The sequence below is a fragment of the Myodes glareolus genome, chromosome 3, assembly GCF_982192425.1.
Source record: "Myodes glareolus chromosome 3, mMyoGla1.1, whole genome shotgun sequence".
In the NCBI taxonomy this organism is placed as follows: Eukaryota; Metazoa; Chordata; class Mammalia; order Rodentia; family Cricetidae; genus Myodes; species Myodes glareolus.
The window spans coordinates 102,890,249-102,911,923 of NC_142028.1; the positions used below are offsets into that span (position 1 = coordinate 102,890,249).

Consider the following 21,675-nt stretch of genomic DNA (forward strand, 5'->3'; position numbering starts at 1 on the left):
GAGTTGAACCCCCAACCCCCGTTCAAAAAAAAGCACAGGCAGTTTCTGGGTCTTGCTGCACAGCCAGTCTATACGATTTGGTATAGTCCATGCTAGTAGGGGACCGTGCCTCAAAAAGGGTAAGAATGAGGAATGACATTTGCAGTTGTCCTATGTCCTGCACATACATCAAATATACACGTACCCACACAAACACGTGTACACCTACACAGACACCCAAGCTGTACTATACTACACCTTCTGTTTAGTATATTTATGTGGCAGAGCCAGAGCAGAAAAAGAACAAAACCATATAAAAATAAGAGATAATGGCAACAACCTTCACACCTGTTATTATTGAGATTGTTGAGAACAATTTCTAAATCTAAACTTACTAATAGTCACTTTAAAAAAAAATCAGTACATCAGTTCAGAAAGCCATATCGTTACTCTTGAGTCCTATTTCACAGCTCTTTCCCCAGATGGTTCTGACCCCTGATATTCTTATGAAAATACCTTGTTCTGAGTGTGAGTCCAGAGGAAGCTGAGGACTTGGACTTTAAAATTCTGAAAAATTGGAAAATACAAAGGAAACAATTAAGAAATGGTTCAACATGAAATGGAGAATCTGAAATAATAAGCAGTAGAAATTGTTAAGCCACAGTATCATTACTGAGCCGAGCAAGAGAACCACTCACACAGCCACCTGAACACACGGATCACTAAAGCACACTCTGAGGTGCTGAGATGACAGCATCCGGAAAGCTGGAAGCCTTCAGCCCACAAGTTCACCTTCCTCTAACTGGATGCATGCAAGTGAACGGTAGCATGTGGGGATTTATCCCGTTAGGCTGTGTCTGTCATACAGTAGTCACTGCGTCATTTTCATGGCAAAGACTTCAAACACAGATCTTAGACCTATTCCTTTACATGACAATTATTTAATAACTAGTTAGCCAAACACAAAGCTGTTTGCCTGATGGCACTCAGTATCTTCTTTGTGTCAGCCAGGGTCAGGGTTAGTGCTGGACCCCTCCAGATCATACTCAGTTCTTCTTTCCTCCTTGGCTTTCCTGAGTTCCTGCCCCAGACATCAATGGGAAGCAACATTATTTATCTTCAAGGTCAAAGTCTGATGACATCAATTAAATCACCATTCCTAATGGTCTCCCTAACAAGGTCAGTTGCTTCCTCTACCACATTCATATGCTAGCCTTTGAACTTTGAAAGACAAGGACGTGAACCACAGAGAACAACTAGGCACCCCTAGTAGATGGTTATCTAACTACAAAGTCCTCAGTTTAGACACTACTTTCATTTAGTTAAGGTACTTGCCCGGAATATTTCAGACACTCAATAAATGTTGATTTCTTAAGTGGATATGATTCAAAACCTCAGTGCTTCAATTTTAGTAAGAATTTGAAATCTATCATTATTTATCAGTACCATTTAGACCTAATATGGCTTGAATAAATGTATTCTGAGTCAATGAATAAACATACCATAACTTATGGAAGGCAATTTTAAAAGCACAGTCCAATCTAATCATCTACTTTATGATTCACTGTTTATGGTTTAATGGGGAAAATTATATGTCCCTGTAGTATAAAATAGAAGTTACATTCATAGAACCACACAAAGAAGTTTGAGAGCAACAGACTTCTGTTAGAGAAAAATTCTTGAAGGATGGAATGAGATAAAGCAATTCTTTAATTAATAACTCAGTTTTTTAAATTAAAATTGAAAATAAAGGAACTCTAGTCCGAGGGAATAGCATGAATGAAAGGAAAAGAAATGTCTGAAGACACATTGGGACACCCTTCGCTTCCCTGGACGGCTGGGTGTGGGATAACAGGGAACTGCTGTGTTGAAGAAGGCAGGGTTTGTTTGCTGGAATTCACTTGAGATGAACTGAAAGCTCTGAGATGACTAGGAACAGAAGCAATGTAAGAAATGCTTTGGGAGACTGAATTTAATCTAGCTTCAACCTAAGTAAGTGCCAAGCAGTTAAAAGAGAGCTACCTACACACATAGGAAGAGCCAGAGAGCTAGGACAGGCAGAAGGGGGGGTAGGAGGAAAGATAAGGAGCAGTGGAGGGAGAAGAGAGGTAATAAGAGATAAGCAGATGGGAGGAGGGGGAGGGTAAGGAGGATGGTAGAAGGAAGGAGGGAGGCAGAATCCCTCCACTGTGTTTTCATTTCGACTAACAGTGGAATATTGCTCCTGCAAAGACCGCCCTGACTTAGAGGGAAGAAATGGATTAAATGGTCTCAATGCAGTCTGTCTGAATAACAGAAAAAAAACATTGATTATATAAAGACAAACCAAGTAGATGCAAAATCTGAAAGAAAAGAAAACCTAAGTCAAAAGGCATTTCTCAGTCATGAATATACAAACATCAAAACCAACTCATAAGAACCACATCACAAAGTAGCACATAGTAAAATTTGGATAATTCTAAGTACTAGCAATTCAAGAGTATAGGATTTCTGCCCGTGAGTACAGAAAATGAATGAGCACATGCCACTACTGTAGATTGGTTTGAGCTCCTGATCAATCATCCTGTAGGCTCTGGACAAGGTAAGGTTGAGTACCCGAGTCTTACAGCCAGAAACAAATATAACTGCTATATCACATACCCTATGGGTAACAACTGAATTCTTTTCTTAATACTATAAAACAAAAGCCTACACATAAAAATAAACTCAGAACACCCTGCACTGCTTACACAGTTCATTCAGCAAAAAAATACCAAATATACACTTTGTGCAGGTGTAGCCCTAGATGTTCAACCACAGCACTGATGAATTTGATTTTATTCATTGTGGGGCAATTTAAATAATTATAGGGCTAAAGAAACAGTTCAACAGTTAAAAACATTTCCTGCTTTTAGAGAGGACCTGTGTTAGTGTCCGAGAACCCAGGCTAGACACACGGTCATTTGTAAGTCCAGCTCCAGGGAATGCAACACGTTTTTCTGGCCTCTGAATATATCCAAGAAAACGGCACACACACACACACATGCACACATGTGGCACACACACATAAGCAAAAGTAAATCTTTCAAGAAGTATGTTCTGATACTTCCGTCTAATCTCTGGACTAAACACACAAAGGACTGTTACAGAATCTTAAAGCCTGGTGGTTTATTCGAGTCTTTGATTCAGTAACCTGGAAGCTCACCAGTCAAAACACACTGCAGCTCTTGGGAGGAAAAGAAGTACTGATCAGAAAAAGAGACTGTAGTTTATAAAAGTAAAGACACAAATGTAATCTTTATTATTCGACTATTTCATGCAAAGAAGTACTAAGAAGACAGTATTAAGCAGCACCATATAAATCTTACAGCAAAGACTCTCACGAGTGTTTCAGGCTATTATAATGATAAACATGACTTTAAATCTGGGAAAATACATTCTGACTTTGTAAGTTTTATTGCTTATATTTTATGACTTAAAATGTTAACAAATGGTTTTAAACAATTAGTCTTTTATACTGTTATTTTAGCAACAGTACTTTTACCATGAAACGTATTTTTAAAATCTTGACATTCTCATAATAAAAACACAATCTTTTTATGTTGTAAAAATGAAGAATTAATTCTGAAAGTAGGTATCACATCACAGACGTTTCCTTAAAACACAGCATCTTGGGCTCTAAAGACATACCTCGTATTCAGCTGTATTGACTGCTAAGGAGGGAACCAGAGAGAACAGCTCACTCAGGGCCTTCAATATGAGCGGCCTCGTGTCACAGCTCAGCCTTGGAGAGAGAGCATTCCAAGTAGAGCGAACGCAGACAACCTGGGAAGCAAATGGAAAATTCAGTGACTGAGTAAAGACAAACTCAGATGGCCTCCCTGGAGCACTGCAATTCAGGCAAGCTGGCACACGTATGTAATCCTGACTTCTCTGGAAGCTAAGGCGATAGGATGCCAAATCAAGTTCCTCTGTACTGCAAGACAAATTCAAGGCCAGACTGGACAACTTAGCAAGACCCTACCTCAAAACAGAAGTTAAAAAAGAAAAGAAGAAAAGAAGGGCACTGTGGATGTAGCTCTGAGCTCAGCGAGACTATCCTTAGCAGGTAGGAGGCCCTGTGCTTGGTACCCAGTCCTGCACAGAGTAGTCAAGAGGGCTCCACTCCAATAGAAGAAGAAAGAAGGCCACTGCTAGAAAGTAAGACATTAATTAAGGTAGTTACCATAAATTGTTGAAGATGCAGCATGTCTCACAAAATTGTTTTCTAACTGCTTTGTTTCAGTTATCAAACACCTTCCCCTACTGTAGTATAAATATCAAGCACACCGCATCTCACCCCAAGGCTTGGTGCCTAGATCATGAAGCCCTTGGAAGGCGAAGTCCAAGAGTGTTCTTCCCGCACCAATGAGTTACTCCATTGATAAACTGATCAGGAAGTGGCACCTGTTAGACAAAAGGGGTCACCTGCTCACGAACAGTGATCCTGGTGCTTGCTGTTCTCCCTTCCCTCCCCAACTCTCCTCTGCCCCCCACCCTCACCCAAACTTCCTAGGCTGCCATGAGATGACCAGGCCTTCTCTGTCATGGTGCTTTGCCTTCCTGGAGCCCAAATCTACAAAAACATGAGAATGAGATGGCACCTCTGCAGTGGGAGTGGAGTAAAGCTGCCTCTTAAAGTCACTCTCTCATGTGCTGTGTCCCAATAATACTAACATCAGCGGTTCTCTCTCTCTCTCTCTCTCTCTCTCTCTCTCTCTCTCACACACACACACACACACACACGCACACACACATACACACACCTACATGCTAGCTTCCTACATACAACATTAACTCCAGATTTGATATGTGTGTATATATATGTATATGCATGTTTTTTTTAACATACACTCCCAGAAACACACACACACAAAGGTAAAATATTTCACCCAGAAAATTGGGGGGGGGGAATTAATATAGATAAAAATTCTCAACTAAATTTGCCTTAGAGAAATGTTAATAAATATTTAGTATATAATGATATAATAAAATAATTTTATTTTAAATAATTTGAGGATTTTTAAAGTGATTTCAGACTAAGAGGCTGCTAAGCATTAAATCTGAATGCAAACACAAATGTAACGTCAGTTCCCTAATTTCCTTAAACCAGTGTTCCTAGTCATTACAATATCTGATTTCACAGTCATTCAAAAGTCTTCCTTAAGGTTAATTTTAGCTCTAACCAAATGATTGCTTGCCACTGAATGATATTTTCTTTTTTTCCTTTTGGTTTTTAGATTTTCAAGACAGTCCTATCTGTTCTGATAATTTGACCCTACTTTTTTTCCTGTTTGTTTGGTTTTTGGTTTCTCTGTGTAACAGACCTGGATGGACTGGAACTTGCTTTTGTAGACCAGGATGACCTCAAATTCACTGAGATCCATCTGCCTCTACCTCCCAAGTGCTGCGATTAAAGGCGTGAGTCACCACCACCTGGCCCCACTGATTAAAATTTTATTAACAATTTAAGACCCAGGCAAGAAAAGTGCCAAAAAGAACCAATTAGAATTTAATAGGCTTAATCCTTTTAAAATACCCAACTCTTGAGTTATGCTGCAATTTACGTATACAACTTATCTCTATCTACGAACCAATTATTCCAGAAAAACTACATTAAGTAGTAGTTTCAGATGTGTATACGATGCATGAATAATACATGCTTAGAGAACACAGATTAAGACATGATTGAAGATAAAAGAACAGAAACCAGACCTCCAGAAAAATTTGGATTCATAATTTTTGCTCTAATTTCTTTTTCCCATAAAACAGCAGAAAAATAAATGCCCTTTGCTTTGGAATCTACTACATGATGTGACTTGAACAAATATTTACCAAAAAAGAAATATTATGGGAAAGGCATGATAGTGAGCATATTCACAAAAAAAGCTCTGGCATTCCAAATAATTGATGTTTCAAAAGTAATAATTAATATAATTTAAAAGATGTAATTCTTTAATAGCTACCCACAAAGCAGCATGCACACATTCAAAGCAGTACACAGAATCAGGAGGGAACAAAACATAAAATGCACTTCAGTCTGCTGAATTTATCAAGCTGTATTAGAAAGGAAGTGAAACATGAAATTCTGCTACATGGCATAACTAGAATTGTGTTGAACATGAAATAGTTGAAAGAAGAATCTAGGAAGGCAAGAAATGTCAGTGGGTGGGAATCCTGTCACTGGGTGTCAAGAGATGGCAAGGTTTGAGAAAGAACTTGGAGAAGGAATGGGCAGATGCACCAAAGACAGCAAGCCATTATGAAAAACTGTGTGTTGGCAAAAAAAACATATGCATGCTTGGAAGGCAGGTGGGTCACGGAATTCCTAGAACACCAAAGGATATGGTCCAATGTCTTTTAAAAAGAAAAGATATTTCCAGAGATTTCAGAATTGAGAAACACACAAAATAAAAGAGTCTTACTCCATAAGGAACCATAGTTCAGTAACACTCCTCTATGACTCTTCAAAACTTCATGTGGTCGCCCAAATCAAGGTAGCCACTAACTCTCCTCCTTCCTGCACTTCTGCTTCCACTCCTGAGACAGAAGGGCTGCAGAGCTTCCCGAAATGCCACACCCAGTAAACTGATTGTCCCTGTTTACCCCTTACCTTAAATGCCCACCTGATGCTAATCTTGGTTGTTCCAAGTCCTACTTTAAATCCTACTTCCTCATTAAGGTTTTCTCTTAAAATTCAAGTCCTCTTTTTATTTCTCTTTTTCCCTTCAACTTCTACCCTTAAATTGCTATGCCACTCAGTTTAGCATTTAATTATACACTGTCTGGTATTGCTCACTATTTTTGTGTACGGAAACTGTCTCTTCAACTAGATATTAAGATCTTGAAAGGCAATGACCATGTAGCCTGCTTCTTGGCCTTCACTTACCTAGCACAGTTGAATGTAAGAAATTGTCTGTTTTCATCAAGTACTAAAGGCAATGGGGAGCAGGAAAAAAAAAATCTCAGGAAGAGAATGAAGAATTCAAAGAAGTAGGATGGTCATTTGGTAATTGATAACCAATTGGTGTGCTCCTCCTGGTGAAAACTATTTCTCCCACTCTCAGCATCCCTTGATTGCCCGTAGCTCTTGGTGTAGGGATGAGGCCTCCCAGGCCATTCCCCATCCAAGTTAGCAGGTCTATTGTTTTCCTATTCAGCTCATGGTTAAGCATTCAGGTTAGTGAGACTTTAAAGGTGCTTTTCTGGACATTCTAGGAGACACAATCTCAGAACAAACTTCCTGTCCCTCTGGTTCTTATAGAACCTCTTCCACAAAAATTCCTGAGCCTTAGATATGGGAATTATTTGATACATATGTATTTCTGAATACATATGTATAGATAGATAGATAGATAGATAGATAGATAGATAGATAGATAGATAGATAGATAGATGATAGATAGATGCATGTAACAGCAACTAATGAAAAAAGAAGCCATGAATTGAGGAGGGGGTATATGGGAAGACTTGTCGAAAGAAAAGGGAATTATAAATGATATATTATAATCTCATAAAATAAAAGAAATAATTAAAATATTTAAAAGCCTAAAACAGCAAACAAACAAATCTAAGTGTGCCAAACAGGAATGATTATAATAGCCATCCCCCTTAATTCATTAAAAGAAAAGAAAAGAAAAAAAAGAAAAAAATAGAACAGAACTCGGGACATGAATTGAAAACTGAGATGCATGGACCCTAACAACCTGGGTCAAAACTAAAGCTAATCAAAGCAGAAAGAAACTGGAAAGAGAGAGCACTCATAGGAATTAAGAGTGGGGACAAATTAGGAAAAATAAGATATTTGACATGTGTTTGTCTAAGATTAAGGAGAAGATGTAAAGAGAACCATCCCACAGACAAGAGGGAAGACTTTATTCAGATGTGAGGTTGGTCAGACAACAGCTGTCATTCAAATCCTTCTATAAACCAATATACATGGAAAGGTATGTCTCACACTGAAACAGCACGTGATGAACTCACAGGACTGTCAGCTACAAAAGCACAAAGGGAGCTAGTCCTCTCCAAGTGCGGAGTAAAAATACACCCTTGAAGCATAGTCAGAGCTTTGAATTTTTTTTTAATTTTGTCTCCCACTTAAAAAGTTTTAAGTGGATAATTTTAAGGAATAATGCCTACAAAGGCACTCTCTCCAAGACCTGTGAGAAAATATCTAGAATCCCAGCACAAAGCAGGCCTTACATGACAGCCTGGTGTACCTGAAACAAAAGGAGGAAAGCCTCTGGCAAGGCAGCTTCCTTGAACCCTCTGAGCTTCCCGACCTGGACTATTGGATATGAGCGACTCAGCCTCAAGGCTACTTAGTGTCAGCCCACCTCCCTGCTCCATTATCTCCTTGAACTATGCAGATGCAGTCCTTTTGATGGCTGATCTGTCCAGCTGTCTCAGATGGTCTGACTCTTTCTGGTTTATTCTGTTTCTGCTGGCCATTAACCCATAACTCACCTGTGTCCAGAAATAAACTGACTTCTTTAAGTCTTGTGTTTTATTTTGGTCTTTGGTGCGGGAGAATTGTCTGTATTCTGACAATCATGTTTTAAATAAACGCTGATTGGCCAGGCAGGAGGTGTAGGTGGGAAAAGCAGACAGGAAGTGGAAATGATGCAAGGAGAGCAGGAGGAATTCTAGGGAGGAGGAAGCTGATTCCCCTACTCCTGCCCAGATCACCAAAGCAGCAGGATGTGAGTTGCCCCACTAAAAAAGGTACTGAGCCACATGGCTAAAATAAATCAAAAAAATGGGTTAATCAAGATGTAAGAGTTAACTAATAAAAAGCCTGACCTAACGGGCCAATCAACCTTATAATTTATAAAAATCTCTTGTGTGATTTTTCTCTAGGGCTAAACAGCTGGGGGGCTGGACAGGACAAAAACACAAACAAATAGGCCCGGCCCTCTCATGTCACAGGTCTTGAGACAGGAACTTACTGTGTGGCATGGACTGGCCTTGAACTCATGCAGTCCTTCTGCCTCGGCTTCCCAAATGCTGAAATTATAGGCCTCAGTCATCATTATTACCCAAAATGACCTCTTTTAATTTCCATAGTATGTGATTGATTTAGTGGGGAAAAAAATGTAAGAAGAGGGTTACCAAATAGCAGAAATAAATAGGTATATACTTGCATTGTGGCTGCATGTATTTTATGGAAGCTGCCAGTTTTGTAACCTAGCACAACTTCTTTTTAAACATTGATATAGAAACAGAAGACATACACTGTAGCCTGCTGAAGACAAGGAGTTGGAAATGAGACTCCTACTTAAAGACTCCTACTTAAAGATCGCCCTGGAAGGACGATCTCTGGTTTAAAGGTTGGATGAAAAATCAGGTGGCCGAGGAGTATGACATCACACATGGCAGTGAGCGGGGGGGGGGGGGGGGGGCACCTATAGAACTCTGGAAGGACTCTAAAATGCATACCCCCAAATTTTGCATATAAATATAAAAACAAGCCCACCTAAAAATGAGTTCACAATGAAAAACTAAAAATTCCCAGTGATAGAGTCTATGGAGAGTGTGAGAAATAAAAGCAGGGGAGGGCTTCACTCTCCGATCTCAGGGTGGAGACAGTAAAGGTAACAATGCATCCAAGAAATAATGATGCTGCTTACATCTCAATAAAAGAACATAACATAATGAAAAAGAAGTGGCAAGTTTTAAAATAATAAACTAAAGGTGCTGAGATTTAAAAATTAGAATGCAGGGACAGCTAGATGGCTCAGCAGGTTGCCATTTTTCCCCAACAGAACCTCAAAACCCAATTAAAGGTGGAAGTGTCCAGACTCGAAAAAACTTGCCCACTGACCTCTGCACATGCACTATGACATCCACACACACACATGTGAGCATACAATAATAAGAAGTTTTTGCATTATAACTGATGATTACACCTGTAATCATAGAATCTGGGAGGTGGAGACAGGAGGATCGTAAGTTCAAAGTTATCTGCACAGCTTCATGGGGAGTCTGATGCCAGACAAAACTACATGGGACTTTTTCTTTAAAAAATAAAAATAAGAAAGGGGCTGGGGAGCCTTCTTAGAGGGTAAAGGCACCTACTGTCAAACTCTGAAACCCGAGTTTAATGTCTGAGATGTACATGACAAAAGAAGTGAACAGACAATCAAATGCTGTCTTCTGACCTCAAAACACATGCCATAGCATGTGCACCCACCCACATACATGCATATACACATGCATGTACACAAAGTGGGGTGTGGAGTCCTGGTCTCCTCCTCCTTCACCTTTTCACTCATCTGCCATGAGAAGAAGTGACCATCTCCACCACATCATCCGCAACCTAACATTACTTGCCATGGACCCAACAGCAAAAGGGGCCAGTCAGCCATGAACAAAAGCTCCGAAAATAGTGAAGAAAAATAAACTGTGTTTCTCCTAAGTTTATTATATTAAGTATCTGATACTGTAACAGAAAGCTGACTCCATCCCCCTGCCACACACAAAAAATGGTGACCAATATTTACAAAGGGAGTTTAATCTTAGAATGACCCTGGTTGGTTCTAGGACTGAGAGAGCAAGAATGTAGGTCTAGTACAGCACTGCTGTGTCAGAACGAGGCTCTCAAAAACAAGGTGGGGGGAGGGTTAGGGAGAAAGCAGAGTAGCCACTCTTAAAATGCTCTGAGTGGTTAGCACCTGAACAATTTGAATAATTTGAATAACTAGCAATATTGGTAATCAGATTACAATTTGTAGCAATATTCATTGCTACAGCAAATGGAGAAAAGGATATAGACATACAGAGAAGAAGCAGTCTTTCTTTAGGGAAGACTCCTAACTGATAAATGCAGAGGCAGTGGAAATCAAATCACTGTCAGGCCAACAAAACAGGACTCACTGCCATAGCAGTGCCTACTGATGGGTGCCACACTTGGTACACAAAGTTTGAGAACAAACAAGACAGCTGAACTACAGCAAAGCATATTCCCCCAAGAGAAAAGGTTATTAATTATAAAAAAAAACCCAGAAATTACAGTAGAGAAATGTGGCGGAGATCACCCTTAGTGTGGGAGCAAGGTCTACATTCACAGGAATAAAATATTCAACACATCTCCCTTGGCATGACACATTAAGATGAGAGCCTTAGTTCTGAAATAGTCCTGCCAAATCATGAGGAGTCTTCACATACGCCTAAATTAGAGAATATGTTCCCAAATAAATGGCCAGGAATTTTTTAAAGTATCAGGATCACAGAAGTCAAAGGGATAAACATACCAGCAGATGAGAAGAGTTCAGAAACATGAAAACTAAACTCCATGTGGAATCCTCGGATAGAAAGGGACCGGAAAGAGATCATGAGTGGGAAACCTGGCAATACCTGAATGTAACTGACAGGTGAGGTACTAGCCAGGTGGCAGGGTCAACTTCTCAATTTTGATAACTATATTCAAGTGAAATCAGCAAGCAATTCAGATTACAGGAGGCTAGGGAAAATGGGAAATAGATAAGAATTCAACTTTTTATATTGGTTTCAATAAGACCTATTTTAGGAAATAATTCATACCAGGTGCTGGTGGCACACGCCTTTAATCCCAGCACCTGGGAGGCAGAGGCAGGTGGTTCTTAGTGAGTTCAAGACCAGCCTGGTCTACAAAGCAAGTTCCAGGACAGCCAGGAGGACTCTTACACAGAGAAACCCTGTCTCAGGGAAGTAAAAAAAAAATAAAAATAAAAAGGAAGTAATTCACATATTCACATACAATTGCCCAACGTAAGTGAATCTCAACATATGTACAAATTTGTATTAGTATCCCTATCAGCGTGAATCCATTTTGGTCACTCTTCCTTGAAATCACTACTCGTGACTTACTCTCCATTTTCTCTGTCTTCCCAACCCGTGTGAACCACAAGTCTACCTTCTGTCTCTATCAATTTGACTATGCTTGACTTTTCCTGTAATTGAAATCAAAGAGCATGTGCTTCTTTACAGTTGACTTCTTTTATTCAGAATGCTGTTTTCAAGGTTCATCATGTTACTGCAGGTATTGGCATTATTAACTAAATATTATTCCATTCTATGTAATATGTTTTCCATATTTTTTAACTTCTCCATAAGATTTCAAAATTAGAGGTTAGAAAAGAACAGAAAAGCTTCCCAGAGAGGTGAGTGGGTGCTCGCCTGGGCAGCCTGCCTGTCCAGGAAGAGAGCACAGCCCCTCCCCACTCAGCTTCTGCTGCAGGGTCTTCGGTGTTCCAAGGGACCCCTCCCCTCCCCCCACTGCTGCGGACCCTTTGTCTCCCTAGTCCTGGGAAGACCAGCTAGCCCTGTTGCACTGCTGAGGAGCTCTTCCCAGAGAGTGCTGAGGAGCTCTATCCAGAGAGTGCTGAGAAGTCCTACCCAGAGAGTGGTGAGGAGTTCTATCCAGAAAGTGCTGAGGAGTTTCATCCAGAGTGGAGGAGATGGGCAGGCGCCATTGCAAGAATTCCTCCATCAACCTGAAAGGCAACATGACATCTCCAGAATCCAGGGAGCTCGAAACTAGAAGAATTGAACACCCTACTTCAGAAGAAATAGAAGAAATCGACTCTAAGCGGATCTTTATGAAAATAATAGAGGAACTTAAACAGGAGGTGAAAATCTGCCATACAGAAATGGAAGATAAGCATAACAAAAAGATTGAGGAAATGAGTAAAGAAATGGAAGAGAAATATACCAAAAAGTTTGAAGAAATGAGTAAATCCGTAAATGAAATTCTGGGAAACCAAGAAAAAACAATCAAACAGGTAATAAAAACAGTTCAAGATTTGAAAACTGAAATGGAGTCAGTGAAGAAATCACAAACTGAGGGCCAGCTGGCTATGGAAAATCTAGGTAAACGAACAGAGACTTCAGAAACAAGCATAACCAATAGAATACAAGAGATAGAAGAAAGAATCTCAGACTCTGAGGACACCATAGAGAAATTAAACACTCTGACCAAAGAAAACAGCAAATCCAACAAATTCTCATCACAAAACATTCAGGAACTGTGGGACACAATAAAAAAAACCAAATCTAAGAATAATAGGAGTAGAAGACGGAGAAGAATTGCATTTCAAAGGTCCAGAAAATATACTCAACAAAATTATAGAAGAAAACTTTCCCATCCTAAAGAACGATATTCCTATGAAGGTTCAAGAAGCATACAGAACACAGAATAGACTGGATCAGAAAAAAACAACCCCTCGTCATATAAAAATCAAAACACAAAGCATTCAGACTAAAGAAAGGATATTGAGAGCTGCAAAGGAAAAAGGTCAAGTAACTTATAAAGGTAAACCTATCAGACTTACACCAGACTTCTCGATGGAAACCATGAAAGCCAGAAGGTCCTGGATAGAGGTACTGCACGAACTAAGAGACCATGGATGCAAGCCCTGACTACTTTACCCAGCCAAGCTATTGTTCACTATCAACGGAGAAAACAAAATATTCCAGGATAAAAACAAATTTAAACAATACGTAGCTATTAATCCAGCCTTACAGAGAATATTAGAAGGAAAATCACAACCCAAGGAATCCAACATTCCCAACACTGCCTACATTAACTCAGACATCTAGCGACCCTTCACAAACACAAATCAAAGAAGGAAAACACATACACTCTACTACCCAAAAGAATGACTGGAGTCATCAATCACTGGTCATTAATATCACTTAATATCAATGGACTCAACTCACCTATAAAGAGGCACAGACTTAGAGATTGGATACGAAAACAGGATCCAACATTCTGTTGTTTACAAGAAACACACCTCAACCACAAAGACAGACACCTACTCAGAGTAAAGGGTTGGGAAAAGGTTTTCCAAGCAAATGGACCTAAGAAACAAGCGGGTGTGGCCATTCTAATATCTAACAAAATGGACTTCAAACTAAAATCAATCAGAAGAGATGGAGATGGACATTTCATACTCATAACAGGAACAATTCATCAGGAAGAAGTCTTAATCTTGAATATCTATGCCCCTAATATAAAGGCACCCACATATGTAAAAGAAACTCTTCTAGAACTCAAGGCAGTCATCAAACCACACACACTAATAGTAGGAGACTTCAACACTCCTCTCTCACCAATGGACAGGTCAATCAGACAGAAACCTAACAGAGAAATAAGAGATTTATTGGAGGTACTGAATCAAATGGACTTAACAGACATCTATAGAACATACCACACAAATAGGAAAGAATATACCTTCTTCTCTGTAGCTCATGGAACCTTCTCGAAAATTGACCACATACTTGGTAACAAAGCAAACTTCCACAGATACAAAAAAATATTAGTAACCACCTGTGTCTTGTCAGATCACCATGGATTAAAATTAGAATTCAACAACAATGCTACCCCCAGGAAGCCAACAAACTCATGGAAGTTGAACAGTCAACTACTAAATCACCCCTGGGTCAAGGAAGAAATAAAGAAAGAAATTAAAGTCTTCCTTGAATTTAATGAAAACAAAGACACAACGTATTCAAACCTATGGGACACTATGAAAGCAGTGCTAAGAGGAAAGTTCATAGCACTAAGTGCCCACTTAAAGAAAATAAAGAAAGCACACATTGGAGACTTAACAACACACTTGAAAGCTCTAGAAAAAAAAGAAGCTGATTTACCCAGGAGGAGTAGAAGACTGGAAATAATCAAATTGAGGGCTGAAATCAACAAAATAGAAATACAGAAAACAATCCAAAGAATCAATGAATCAAAAAGATGGTTCTTGGAGAAAATCAACAAGATTGACAAAGCCCTATCCAAACTAATCAAACGGCAGAGAGAGAACTTGCAAATAAATAGGATCAGAAATGAAAAGGGGGACATAACCACAGACACAGAGGAAATTCAGAGAATCATTGGATCTTACTACGAAAGTTTATATGCCACAAAGTTGGAAAATGTAAAAGAAATGGACACTTTTTTAGATAAGTATCATATACCAAAGTTGAACCAAGACCAGGTGAACAATCTAAATAGACCTGTTAGTCGTGAAGAATTAGAAGCAGTTATCAAAAATCTCCCTACCAAAAAAAGCCCAGGACCAGATGGATTCAATGCAGAATTCTACCAGAACTTCCAGGAAGAGCTAATACCTATACTCCTTAATGTATTCCACAATATAGAAACAGAAGAGTCACTGCCAAACTCCTTTTATGAAGCTACAGTCACCCTAATACCAAAACCACACAAAGACACAACCAAGAAAGAGAATTACAGGCCAAACTCACTCATGAACATCGATGCGAAAATTCTCAATAAAATACTGGCAAACCGAATCCAAGAACACATTAGAAAAATTATCCATTACGATCAAGTAGGCTTCATCCCAGAGATGCAGGGATGGTTCAACATACGCAAACCTATCAATGTAATCCATCATATAAATAAACTGAAAGAAAAAAACCATATGATCATTTCATTGGATGCTGAAAAAGCATTTGACAAAATTCAACACCCATTTATGATAAAGGTGTTGGAGAGACTGGGGATACAAGGATCATACCTAAATATAATAAAAGCAATATACAGCAAGCCGACAGCTAACATCAAACTGAATGGAGAGAAACTCAAAACCTTTCCACTAAAATCAGGAACACGACAAGGCTGTCCACTCTCTCCATACCTCTTCAATATAGTGCTTGAAGTTCTAGCAATAGCAATAAGACAACAGAAGGAGATCAAGGGGATTCGAATTGGAAAGGATGAAGTTAAACTTTCGTTATTTGCTGACGATATGATAGTGTACATAAGTGACCCCAAAAACTCTACCAAAGAACTCCTACAGCTGATAAACACCTTTAGTAACGTGGCAGGATACAAGATCAACTCCAAAAAATCAGTGGCCCTCCTATACACAAAGGATAAAGAAGCGGAGAAGGAAATCAGAGAAACATCACCTTTCACGATAGCCACAAATAGCATAAAATATCTTGGGGTTACTCTAACCAAAGAAGTGAAAGACCTATTTGACAAGAACTTTAAGCCTTTGAAAAGAGAAATTGAGGAGGATACCAGAAAATGGAAAGACCTCCCCTGCTCTTGGATTGGGAGAATCAACATAGTAAAAATGGCAATTCTACCAAAAGCAATCTATAGATTCAATGCAATCCCCATCAAAAACCCATCAAAATTCTTCACAGACCTTGAGAGAACAATAATCAAGTTTATATGGAAAAGCAAAAAACCCAGGATAGCCAAAACAATCTTATACAATAAAGGAACTTCTGGAGGCATTACTATCCCGGACTTCAAACTCTATTACAGAGCTACAGTATTGAAAACAGCTTGGTATTGGCATAAGAACAGAGAAGTCGACCTATGGAATCGAATAGAAGACCCAGATACTAACCCTCAAACCTATGAACACCTAATTTTCGACAAGGGAGCTAAAGGTATACAATGGAAGAAGGAAAGCGTCTTTAACAAATGGTGCTGGCATAACTGGATGTCAACCTGTAGAAGAATGAAAGTAGATCCATATCTATCACCATGCACAAAACTCAAGTCCAAATGGATTAAAGACATCAACATCAATCTGTCTACTTTGAATCTGATAGAAGAGAAAGTGGGAAGTAGTCTACAAGATATAGGCACAGGAGGCCACTTCCTAAGTAGGACCCCAGTAGCACAGACAATAAGAGAAACAATGAATAAATGGGACCTGCTGAAACTGAGAAGTTTCTGTAAAGCAAAGGACACTGTCAGTAAGACAAAAAGGCTGCCTTCTGACTGGGAGAAGATCTTCACCAACCCCTCATCAGACAAAGGTCTGATCTCCAGAATATACAAAGAACTCAAGAAACTAGACACTAAAACTCTAATTAACCCAATTAAAAAATGGGGTACTGAACTGAACAGAGAATTCACAACAGATGAACTTCGAATGGCCAGAAGACACTTAAGGTCATGCTCAACCTCCTTAGCGATCAGGGAAATGCAAATCAAAACCACTTTGAGATACCATCTTACACCTGTCAGAATAGCTAAAGTCAAAAACACCAATGATAGCCTATGCTGGAGAGGATGTAGAATGAGGGGAACACTCATCCATTGTTGGTGGGAATGCAAACTTGTGCAGCCACTGTGGAAATCAGTGTGGCGGTTTCTCAGGAAACTGGGAGTCAACCTCCCTCAGGACCCAGCAATTCCACTCTTGGGAATATACCCAAGAGATGCCCTATCATACTACAAAAGTATTTGTTCAACTATGTTCATAGCTGCACTATTTGTAATAGCCAGAACCTGGAAACAACCTAGGTGCCCCTCAATAGAAGAATGGTAAAAGAAGGTGTGGAACATATATACATTAGAGTTTTACTCAGCGGTAAAGAACAATGACATCTTGAATTTTGCATGCAAATGGATGGAAATAGAAAACGCTTTACTGAGTGAGGTAACCCAGACCCAAAAAGAGGAATATGGTATGTACTCACTCATAAGTGGATTCTAGGCATAGTTAAAGGTCTTTGGGTCTATAATTAGTGATCCTAGAGAAGATAGATAAGAAGGTGAACCTGAAGAAAATTTATATAGTTATCCTCCTGGATAATAGAACTAGGCAAGATTGCCAAGCAAAATCGGGTGCATGGGGGGTGGGGGGTGGAAGTAAGGGAAGATGGTTAGGGTGAGGGGAGAGGGCGAGAATTGGGGATGACTTGGGGGAATGGGTGGGGGGAGGGAGGAAGGATGGTTATGGGAGCAGGGAAGTTTATATCGCAACTAAGAGAGCCATTCTAGGATTTGCAAGAGACTTGATTCTTGAGGGGTTCCCAGTAAAAATTAAATAAAAAAATAAATAAATAAATGAAAAGAAAAAGAAAACGCTTTACTGAGTCAGGTAATCCAGACCCAAAAAGAGGAATAAGGTATGTATTCACTCATAAGTGGATTCTAGCCATAATTAAAGGTCTTTGAGCCTATTATTCGAGATCCTAGAGAAGCTAAATAAGAAGGTGAACCTGAAGAAAATTCAGGTAGTTTTCCTCCTGAAGATTGGAAATAGACAAGAGTTCCAGGTAACCAAGGGTGCATGGGGGGTTGGGAGGGTTGTTGGAAGGGGAGGAGGTTAGAGAGAAGGGAGCAGGGGAGGAATGGGAAATGCTCGGGGAACTGGGAGGAGGGGAGGGAGGAAGGATAGATACGGGTTCAGGGAAGAATATATCTCAACTATGGAAGTCAGTTTAGGGTTTACTAGAGACTTGATTGTAAATGGGATTCCCAGGTCCAAGGAGAGATCCCCAGATTGTTCTCTGGACAGAGGAGAGGGTGCCTGAACTGGCCTTGGCCCATAACCATACTGATGAATATTTTGCTTATCACCATAGATCCTTCATCTGGCAATAGATGAAGATAGAGATGGGGTCCCAGGTTGGAACACTGGACTTAACTCCCTAGGTCCAACCGAGAAGCAGCAGGAAGAAGAACGTGAGCAGGGAGGGCAAGATCAGAGGAAACCTTCATCCGGTGATGGATGGCGATGCAGACGGAGACCCACATTGGAGCACCGGATTGAGCCCCCCAAGGCCCAAAGGAGGAGCAGAAGGAGGAAGAACATGAAAAAGGAAATCAGAACGGCAAGGGGAGCGATCACCCACTGATACAAGGTGACTGATCTAATGAGAGTTCACCAAGGCCAGTTGACTGAGACTGAAGGAGCGCTTGATCCAACCAGATTCTCTGGAGGAGGCTGGATTCTCTGAATGTGGCTGGCCCGAAGTCTTTCTAAAAAGCCATTGATAATGACTCTGGGACTTGTTTCCTCTGCATATTCTAGATTTTTGGGGATCCAGTTTGATTAGATACTCACCTTCCTGGTCCTGGAGGGAGCGGGGAGGAACTTGAACTACCCACAGGGCAGGAAACCCGGACTGCTCTTAGGGATGGAGAGGGAAGAGGAGAGGGAGTGGGGGGAGTGGGAGGGTGTTGGGAGGAGGGGCGAAAATGGAAACTTTTATATTTTAATAAACTTTGGGGAAAAAAAAGAAAGAAAAGAACAGAAAAAAAAGAACTAAAGAAATAACAGCTAAAAATATCCAGAATCAATAAAGACATAAACTTCTACCTTCAGTCTTAAGATAAAATGTTGTTGCTGCCGTTGTTAACACCATGAATGTTAAATGATGGAAACAAAGAAAGCATCTTCAAAGCTAAAAAGAAGAAAAACACAAACTACCTGTCAAGGAACAGCTTAAAACAACAGACATGTCACAGTTAACAAACCAGAAGAGAGTGAAATAAAGCCGTAAGTGCTGAAGAAGCTGCCATCCAGTGGTACTAAACCTAACATTCAACAGTGAGGGAGGAAAACAAATATATATATATATATATATATATATATATATATATATATATATATATATATATATATATATATATATATATATGCCAGGATGATATCTACAAATTACATGCAGATTAATTCTTAAGTACAAATGACTCAATGCCTTGTTGAATTTGTCTGAGAAGAAATTCATACCGGGCTAAGTGTTTCATTATGCATATTTTATTGCTAAAGAAAATGATAATTTCCCCATGTTATTCTTATACAATAGTAGCAACACTGAGCGTAAAGATTAAGGAGTGCAGTGAGAAGCACTAAAAAGAGCACAGGATCGGAGTCAGGGACCCTAGGCTTTTGCATCCCATAGCTGTGTGACTATGGCAAACCCATTAATCTCTCTGTCTGTTTCCTCAGCTGCAAAATGGAAACAATACTAGTGCATGTTCTTTGGATCACATGAGCTTGACAGTAAAGGCTGCACGGAGACAACTGCAAACAAACATGCTTTACGTGCTGAAGAAGACAGTTATTGCTGCTATAACCAATGTGGGGGTCAAACCCCAGGAGCATTGGAGCTTTTGCTATTAATTCCTGTGCTGTAAAATTACTTTGTTCCTGCATGGAGAATAGAGCTCTATCTCCTAATCTTACTTTCAAAAGCTATTTCTAGAAATTCCTGAGAGCAGCCTACTCCCTTTGTCCTGATTCTTTTCTCCAACAGAGGGAGAGCTTTATAAAAACCTTTAGACTATGAAAAATGCCTCATGTGCCCTTTTCATAATGAAGGTAAAAGAAACTGCCTTTACAATTAAAGGACTCAAGCCATCATCACATAGAGAAGCCCTCTTAAGCCAATTCAGCATACACAATTCATAGAACAGGATGCCTCTGTTACCAAGGTACAATAAGCTGGGATAAGAGGAAGCATAAAGACACACAATCGATGAGACAGAAACAATGGGGGAAAAGCACTCTTTCTTACCCAAATAATATGGGTTTAAAGGTTATAAATATTTTTAAAATGACTAACACAGGTTCATTTATGCAATTTCAGTCCTTTAATGTTTAAGACTCGTTCATCAGGAGGGCAGTGTTGTAGGAAGAGAAACACAAATCAGTATAAATACAGAGTTGCCTTGTTATGTCTCCTACAACCCAAAGGGCAGTCATTCCAATGCTTTTGCTCTTCGCCCTGCTCATGGCAAAGAATACAAATGCACTTTTCTAAATCCCACCATGGTTAAGTGATAAAAATTGTTTGCTACTCCCATATTAACAAGCCCCAACATTACTAACACATTTCTGAAGTTTCTCAGAGGAACAACTCAGCGTTTTGAAGTGCACCCTTAAAGCATTTTGATACCAGAAGAGGGAGGCAAAAAGTGTGCAAGTTACATAAGCAAGAACTGATAGTCTTTTATCGGAGAGACTCATCTACGCACTAAGCAGGCAATGGAGGGTTCCTGGCTCAGGGGTTAGGGAGATTTTAATGGGGTTTGTTTTCTGTCCCTCCAGAGTAAGAAGCCATGGGTTTTCTGAAACAGCCCAGTAAGGAACCACCCTTCTACTGCAAACTCAACTGACTTGTTTGCAGGAACATTAAGAGCACCAGGAAGAGGTCCAGGGAACATTTACCTCTTAGTGGTATGGATGCCACTGGAAGTCAATGTATACTTCTTGATACTTTTAGGACTTAGTTCTTTCCTTGTACCCTGCTGAGTCTGGGTCTTGCCTGTTGCTGCTGATCTCTTAACTCCAGGATGGCTGGCCCTCAAGCGCCAAGCAGATTGTCCTGTTCCTGACTCCCATCTCACTTTAGGAATTCTGGGGTTGCTGATGGAACTCACCATATCCTGCTTTTTATGAGTTCCAGATCAGAAGCACAGGTCATCAGGTTTGCAATGCAAGCCCTTTAACCTGCTAAGCCATCTCCTCACACTGATTTTTTAAGGCCATCTCTCGCTTCTTTCCTTAAATAAAGGTCAGACTCCAAGGTGACAAAGGAAAATAGAAATTCAGTCAGCATAGCTTAAGACCCACCCACCCTCCCCCCAAATAAGAACCCAACCACAACTACAGGAATGTTGTCCAGAAGATAAAGAATTAAAAGCAATGAGTATTTACTAGCAGAAGAACAAAGTATCATCCACCTATAGTTGGTCATGATGGCACATGCCTATAAACCCTAGCGCTCTGCGGATTGACACAGGAAGCTCATGAGTTAAAGGACAACCTAGACTACACTTAAGAACCTACCTTTAAAAAAAAGCCATGCAATTTAATATTATTTAATATTATTCACTTAAATTTTAAATAGAAGACTACAATGAGTACAGAGACTGAGAAGTGTGACCTACTGATTACTCAAATGACAACTGATGTGCTA

The 21,675-nt window shown here is 39.8% G+C and overlaps 1 protein-coding gene across 1 annotated transcript in view; it reads right to left on the minus strand.

Moving 5' to 3' along the window:
- The window catches only part of Focad (focadhesin), a 297,602-nt gene that overhangs the window by 114,007 nt on the left and 161,920 nt on the right, over positions 1–21,675 (minus strand). The window contains exons 16-17 of the mRNA XM_087904862.1: positions 3,649–3,783; positions 496–546 (exon numbers count right to left, since the gene is read on the minus strand). Of these exons, the coding sequence (XP_087760988.1) occupies positions 496–546; positions 3,649–3,783 (186 nt within the window). The remainder of the gene's footprint in view (positions 1–495; positions 547–3,648; positions 3,784–21,675) is intronic.